Source organism: Accipiter gentilis, chromosome 3, assembly GCF_929443795.1.
Source record: "Accipiter gentilis chromosome 3, bAccGen1.1, whole genome shotgun sequence".
Lineage (NCBI taxonomy): Eukaryota > Metazoa > Chordata > Aves > Accipitriformes > Accipitridae > Astur > Astur gentilis.
This window is the reverse complement of record NC_064882.1, coordinates 41600700-41608909: the sequence shown is the minus strand read 5'-3', so window position 1 is coordinate 41608909 and position 8210 is coordinate 41600700. Positions and strand designations below refer to the sequence as shown.

Here is an 8210-nt window from a genome sequence, read left to right as displayed (position 1 = left end):
CTGTAAACGTATTCTATTGAACAGTGTTATTCCAAAATTCTTTTCCTAGTTGGTAGCCACAACTCTTTATAAGCCATATGTTACATTCATTTTATAACAGTTATTTGAGCATTAAAACTTGCAGTCAGGAACAGTCTTTGACATCCTGTGTTTTGTTATATCTGTGTATACCTCAATTTTAGATAATATTAAAATATTGGTAAGTTTTCTCAGTAAAAATATTAGGATGACACAAATAGCAGCAAGCACCTTTAAAGAAATATGAACACATTTACTGCATATATAAAGACAATGATATAATTTATGTTATGGTCAGCGTTGTTAACTTTGAGATAGTTCTCTCATGAGGGACACATACCAGCAATCAGTCAGTTTTTAAATCTCAGCTAACACTTTTAATTAAGATCAGTGGTTTTCTACTATTATCCACACTTGTGATTATTTCTAATAATTTTGTTGGCTGAGTGTCCTCATGACAGATATTCTCCTCAATTTTGAGAAAAGAAAAAGACATTTTTATGTATTGATAAGTCTCAAGACAAGTTTACTCAGTTATACTATTGTCTTAACCACACTGCAAACATCTGGTCACTCTGATTTATGTAAGTAGTTTCTGAAGAAATGTATGTTAAACATGTTTAGAAAGACGACAAAAATGCCAATAAATTATAAAAACATAATTTAGAGAAAAAATTGATTTCTAGGTATAAATAGCTGTAGATAAACAAATTACAGTATTTAAGAACGTTATTAGTTTAGATTCTGTCACTGAAAGATTTTTACATTGAAGTATCTTTCCAAATGTCTTCTTTTCTGCCACTAGAGGGTACTCCAAGAACTTACAGTATATTTATAGCAAGGCTTTATTTGGTGGTTTTGGGTCTGTAAATGATCAAGTACTGTTGTCATACTAAACCTTAGGAATTTAACCCCCCCAAAATCTTGATATTAAACAGCAACTTTCAAAACCAGTCTAATATACCTTTTCAGCAAAATAGTGCAGCATACCCAAATTATAAAGAACATTGACTGACATGTAGTTTAGATTTAGTTAAACTTATCCTATTTTTAAATTATCTAAATTATTATCTTTTCTTTATTTCAGACACAATTCTCTGGTTCACATCCTGTTTCTTCATCCAGATTTGGACAAGGCATTCCATTATTGGCAGGTTGAAGAAGTACGAAACGGGTTCTGATCTTGGTCCCTGTTTTTCTGCAAAGACCTCTACAGAGACCCCAGGAAGACCATTGTGAAACCTCACAGTCCAGTGGTGTTTCTGCAATATACACAATAAAAAGGTAACTTTACATAAATTTGTGCTTAAGGCAAATAGTTGGCAAAGCATTAAGGAATGATGATCAAATAGTGTTCTTTCTTATACAAAAATACATGTGATATTACTAAAATCAATACATTGTCTCATAAATAAAAATGTCTGTTTTCAGCTCCTAAGCTCGTCAACACTGGTATTACAATTATTATTATTATTATTATTACAGTCTAGAGACTGAGGTATTATATCAGTAGTGCAGCATATTATCTATTAAATTGAAAATACAGAATTCCTATCAAAGAAAACTATGCTTAAAATAATTGCATTCAAATGATTGCATTAAAAAACATTTGCTGTCAATTTTATAACTCATTTGCCTTTGCATGACTTACTAAAACCACCAGGATTAAAGCTTTTCTCTGGTTTATTTAGGTATATTCATATTTCTTTGCAGATAGATATTGTTCCTATAGTTGTTCATATTGAATTCCATTTAACTTTTGTTCCAATTTGCTTCAGAAATAAAGTCTCATTTTTTTTATCTTTAAATCATGTTGCTATTGTTTGGCTTGTACACTACAGTTCCCTTTGCCAACAAAGACATTCTGGCCTTAGAAGCTTTTTAATACTAAAAGGGTTTTCAATATAGTTTTAATTTGCTGCAAGAAAAGAAATCAGGAACTCTAAAGTATTTTTCATAATGTATACTTCCACTGAAAATATCTCTCATAAAAATATAGGTGAGTATTCCTTAGCAGGTTAAATAAAAATATTGCTTGTCACAGGAAATAGCATCAAAATTGTGTATTACATCATCTGTGGGTAAAATACATGTGCACAAAACCAGCTTTAAATGCTGTACTAAATGTGTGACCTCTGGTATAAATTTCTGCTATTACAGTGGAACTCAACACTTCTGTTGTGATCACTCATTCCCATGTTTCTAGAGGGAATGAAGGACACAGTTTGATCTCTGGTAATTAAATCTGTCCTTTTGATTCTGGAATATGTTTTTAAATAGACTGATTTACTGGTTAATATACAAAAAAGTGGAGATATATCATTAAAAATGATTTTTTAAATAACATACTTTAAATGCATTGTTTTAAATGTATATCCTAAAAAGGGCCAAATGTTCCTTTCAGATGTTGTAGGAAAGGCAGATGACTGAAATGGGATATGTAGCACTCACTTTTAATATGTCTTCTTTACCAATAGAAATACATTACAACACTATAAATTGATAAATACATTTATCAAAGTATAAATTGTGCATTATTAGCTGTTTAATGAGCTTTATTTTAGGGACCGTGAGGTGTCTACAGCACTAAGTTAGAGGCATGCAATCTTCAGACATTCTGGAGAAGCTCTTGGAACATGGCAGCTCTTCTAGCTCTTCATTGGGGATTTAGCTTATTGCTGTCTCTCAAATAGTATTTAGGATGTCGGTCTTCTTATTCTTAACCCTTCCTCTTTCATTTTGTAAAAAATCATTCAAAAAGTGTGAAGAGAAAATCTCAGCGGACACTGTCCAACTGCTATCTTTCCCTTAGAGCAAATATTATGTTAATTACATCTTTGTTAATTTGGAGATTTGAAAATTACCCTTAAGACTGACCTGAGTCAGTAGTTTGCATGTCTTCCTACCTAAACAAGGTTATTAGCTAATATTTTTAAGAAAAGAAAAATGAGAGAGAACATTATTTTTGTTGTCAGGATGTTTGTTTCTATCACAAATACGTCCAAATCAATTGAATTATATCAATTCTTATTGCACATAACTATCAAGACCTCTGACCCAGCAAGAGACAAGAATAATAGTACTTTTGTTCCATCATCATGTACAAACTTACTGATGAATATTTACTTCAAAGTTGCAAAGAATTTGGGAACTCTGATTCTGATCAAGTGTTGATAAACAATAAAATTCACTGATTTATGCTGAAAGTAAGGCTTGAGTAGCCCTTACTATGGATATAACCCAAACCTTTGAACCGTAGCTCAAATACGCAATCCCTTCCTCATTCTTTCAGGGATTCTCTTTTATGTCAATGGGCTTGTTTGATGTCCCATGTGTGAGTCTGGAAACTATTCCTATGCAGATAGGAGAATATTCTGCCTAATCACCTATTTCATCCACATTGCCTGCCAGATTTCTGCATATTTTCTGAATGAATGGAAATAACAGAATTGAGCATATCAAAATACTAATCACTTACCTGAGACAGAGTCTATTATTTCATTGCTTTTAGCTGGAAGATTAAAATAAGGTGCAGAAAGACCCAGCTGGTTTTTCTTTAATTTCACCATTGTTACTTGAGCGATAGGTGGCAAAATTTTGAGTTTGGGATAATAAAATGAGTTTGCTGGGTGACTTGGAGAGGAACAAGTGATCTGTGAAATAAAAAGGGGAACCTTAAAGGAACTACATCATATTAGTTAGAAGATAACTGTAAAATCATGTTTACAGATCACGCTAATGCTTTTTGGCAAGTAAAATGCATATAACCAGTTTCTATGAACCTCAGTTCACACAACTACTGCTGGTAATCCCAGAATTTTTATGCATAATGCTTTAAGAATGGGCACAATGAATTGTGCCAACCTTTGGATGGAGGACTGCGGTGGGAGGTACTGAAAACACAGTAATGTATGGAGTGGTTTGATGGGAAGAAGTGGATGTTATTACAAGGAAGAATACAAGAGTATTAATAATAGTATTAGGTATGCTATAGCAGCTGTCATATGCATATAGGAGGCCAAATGTATTGTTTTCCAGCTTCTCTGTTCCTTTTCTCATTACTCATTAGCACAGCATTTGGCTCTAGAAAAACTGACCTTAAAGAAAGGATTAACTGAATGCTTATAATATTAAAAATATTTGAATCAAAATCCTTTGTTCCCCACCACCCTTAAATGACAAAAGCAAAGTGTGAGGCGTATAGAGCATCAAGCAAGAAAGAGATTTAAAGTGGGGTCACCGCAGTAGTGATGAAGTTCTCTGCTTTCCCTCAGCTCCTTTCCCTCAACTATAACAGTTTCAAGTTTCACCAATGCTTTTAACTGAAAACTCCTCCCCACATCAGTATTCACTACAAAGAATTTTCCTGTTTAGATACACATTTAATAATGCCAGGACTTTTGTGAACATTTTTATTTTCCTGGTGTTTTAAGAATTGTTAAAAAAAATCTAAAAATACTTAGCTTTTAAAGAAAATACTTTAAATGTAGAGCCAAATTTTCATGAACCATCTGCATTTACCTCATAAATTTGAAAGATACAGAAAATAAATGAAAGTAGTAGGGTTATCAGCTATGTAATAAATTCATATAGAGAGAGCATCAGCACTCTCAAATGCTGAAATCAGTTTCACAAGAGTCTATTGTGTAGTCATTCATTAGTTATCTTTTAAAGGCAGGACTCAAAACATATAGGTCTGAAGTGCTAAACTACGTATATACACCTACCTCTGTAACTGTGTCCTGTGGAATAGTGGCAAAGTTTGGGGAGGAAAATGTGAAACCACTATCAGTTCCAGCATCATAAGGAAATAGATCTACTGATACTTCTTCCATCCAGTGATCTCCTTCACAGAGATTTAGGCTGTCAATACCCACAAACCAGTCAGGGCTTGGAACAATTCGTACAACAAATGAAACCTAAAGAAACAAAATGATCCATCAGGATTGCATCGCTTATTTGGAAATGCTCCAGAAATGCTTATAGTAATTTTAACTTAAAATTTTTGAAATAAATGTCATTATGCTCTTCTACTTTATAGAACCTGTACAGTGCTTCCTGCAATGTGACATGCATTTTAGTAACTCTTGCATTATACTGTTCCTACAAGTGAGAACTCAAATATTTAATTTTGGGAGCTAGTGACATAAAATAAACTTTTAAAATTAATATGTACATTTACTTACTAAGGGATGTCTTGAATGTGCTTCTAATTCAGTGAAGGTTTGTCCCGTACCACTGGAAATGGCAGGAGCAGAGAAGATTCCATGTACACTCTGAATTTTCTCTCCAGCTTCTTCTATTTCTTTCATTAATACCCATGCTTCACCCTTTTCAGCAAAATCACGTACACCATTGCTGGCATATTCATTTTTTTTCCACATGCTGTAGTCAGAACTATGAGTAACACCTATTTGAGTGAATACATGGCATGACATAAAAGTCTGATTTAGATTGTCCCTATTTCTTCAGTTTCTCTGTTTTATATCTGAGGTTAAAAAATATGTGTATAAAAATGAGTGAACATGAAAACATTTGGCTTATCACTGTTTATTTCAGCTGCAGCCAATTGAAAACAGAAGTCAATTGAAAACAGTTGTGGATTTTTGAAAGCATTATGGATACTTCAATTTCTGCATCTTACTCTTAATAACTTCAGCTATTTTTTTCCTTTTTCATTAGTTATCTTAAAATTGACTATTTAGAAGAAAAAAGATCACAGTGGCCAAGGCATTTATCTGCTTTTAAAACTGTACATACTTCACTTACCTAGCATTGATGACCACTGTGCTGGGGGCCTATAAAGTGGATACTGCTTAGGGAAAGCAGTCTGACTCCATTTCCCTGTGAAGATTATGCTGTACTTTGCAAGTTCCTCTGCTGTGCAAATAGAATCATCACCCACAGGCAAGCTGCTGGCATAACCTAGTATTGTTACAAGTAATGTCCAGATAACTTTACAGGAGCAGTAGACAAACATCAGGTTTTCCATTCCCTTCCACACAAAAAGAAAAAAATGTTAGCCATATTAGTCACTCCAAACTCAAAACTGAATAACAGTTACCTAATAAAATGTAACGTACCGTAAGTTATAACCAAAAAGAAAGAATTTATATCTGAAACACTAAGAATTGTTATGCTTCTAAAAACATTATTATAATGCTTTCAGATTTGATATATACCACGCTATATACTACAAATCTGTAACGTTACCTGGGACAAGTGTTTCTAATGAAAACAAAAAAATCTTAACCTTGCCCATAGTACTACCTCTGAGAAAAATCTGTTTCTGATTTTCTTTTGAAATCTTATTAGAGCCACATCTTGAATTAATTAGAGTAGCAACTGTTTCTGTGGAAAACATTAGTGGTATATTTATTCTTCTAAAGATTAAATTGCAGGTTACTTTGCCAAAAGAAATGATTTATTTTAAATTTGTGTTCTACAAAGGCTGGTTTATGGCATAACATTTTAAGTCAAATACATTTCATATTTATATAAATTACTTTGCTGTCATAACATGGGCACTAAAAAATACATTGTAATTGCTTCAGATTGTTTAAGCTACACAGTTGTTAAATAATAATATTTTTTAAAAGTTGCTGTCATAGGTTGTGTAATTTTTTTAAAAAAATTAATATGGTAATTGCATCAGACTGTTGAACTCCAATTTTTAAACAACTCTGTTGTTTAAAATAACAGCCTTAAAAACTTAATTTAAAATGCTTTTGTCCTTTGAGAAAACTATACAAATATAACTAAAACGCTAATAATATATTAATTTGTAAAAAGAACTGTGAATACTCACTAAATATTTCCTCTGGAGCACTGGTAGGGGGAGAGCACCTGCTTTTGCTGGCAGCTGAGTTGGTCTGCAAGAGAAGACAGTAGGAGTCTTGCTATTTATGCCTGAAGAGGGTCCCTTTGGTCCAAGAATTATTGTAATCTTTACACTTTCCAGGTTTGCAAAAAGCATGCCATCTTCTTGTTTGCAATCTTTTTGGATGAACTATCAGAGGTTTCCTGTCTGTCAACTGGTTCAGGTTCCTATCAGAAAACTGTGATGCCGAATAGACGAAATGCTTTAAAAAAAACCCTTGGATTCTTAGTAACAGTTCGAGTTTTCTGGTGCCTTTACAGTTCTCTGCTCTTATTAATGCCTCCAAGCTATACAAATGAACTGATTCCAACACTGAAATAGTTCTAGTGAATACACTTTAAATGAGAAGCATGTTTTCTTGTAAGTTTTATTGTCTGACAGATGCTCCTTCCAAACATTTACAGAGAGCTTGCTCACTCTCACACACCATATGTATGTGTTCAAATAAAAGGGGTGAGGCAGCTAAAAAAGTCAAGAGGAAAAAAAGTTACATTTCATAATTGCACACACTCACACAGACTGTGTCTCCTGCAAATATGAATTAATTTAAAGTAGTACAGTGTATATTTTTGTGTTCTACAGTACCGTATGCTGGATGATGAAAGGGCTCTGTAACATTGTGGTTTCTTTGGAAAGAGTGGTTTTGGGAAGCTCTGAGATTTTTCTTTGCTGTCTTCAGAGCAAAAACCCCAAATAAAAATCTTACTACAGTTAAATCATACATCCTCTGTAGCACAGTACATATACTTACATCAATAAAATTATTTAAATTGTCTATGAATAATTATGCATAATACAGTTACCTAATTAAGAAAGAATGTTTAATATTGATTTTAAATTATTTTCTCCCCCACCTTTCAAATAAGGGAAAACAAGGGCTTTGTGCCATGCCTATAAGCTTAACAAACGCTGTTGTGGCTGATCAGCAAGTGAACCATGAAGGAAGTCTTTCATAGAGTCTTCTTTTGCAATTGTGAGGAATGTCACTTAAGTACTTCCACAGATCTCTAATATGATGGTACAGCATATGGAAAAAAAACTGCAGTTATTTTTCAGATGAAACTCCCAGGCCATCATATAGAGCTATATGGTAGGTATATAGCTAAAGTGACATGCTATTGTCCACGGTGAGGTGGTTACCAAACAATCAGTCTGAGCTTTGTGGCACTCAAACTGGAAACTTACCCTTCCCTTCTGCCCTCCACTCCATGGTAAATCAACAAGAAAAGCCAAGAGATGAATAAACTGGGATGCCTGAATGGAATTTCCATTGATTATTCTCCTGGTAAAATGGAATCTGTTGCAAGTTTCA

At 33.4% G+C, this 8210-nt stretch overlaps 1 protein-coding gene across 1 annotated transcript; it reads right to left on the bottom strand.

The window, feature by feature from the left end:
* Positions 1–215: 215 nt before the first annotated feature.
* LOC126035713 (spondin-2-like) lies at positions 216–7047 on the bottom strand. Its single transcript, XM_049794551.1, has 6 exons — positions 6827–7047; positions 5788–6013; positions 5205–5428; positions 4746–4937; positions 3497–3671; positions 216–1280 (listed from the first exon to the last, which is right to left on the bottom strand). The coding sequence occupies exons 1-6, from the start codon at positions 6992–6994 to the stop codon at positions 1102–1104; spliced, it is 1164 nt and encodes a 387-aa protein (XP_049650508.1). The 5' UTR covers positions 6995–7047; the 3' UTR covers positions 216–1101.
* Positions 7048–8210: the final 1163 nt, after the last annotated feature.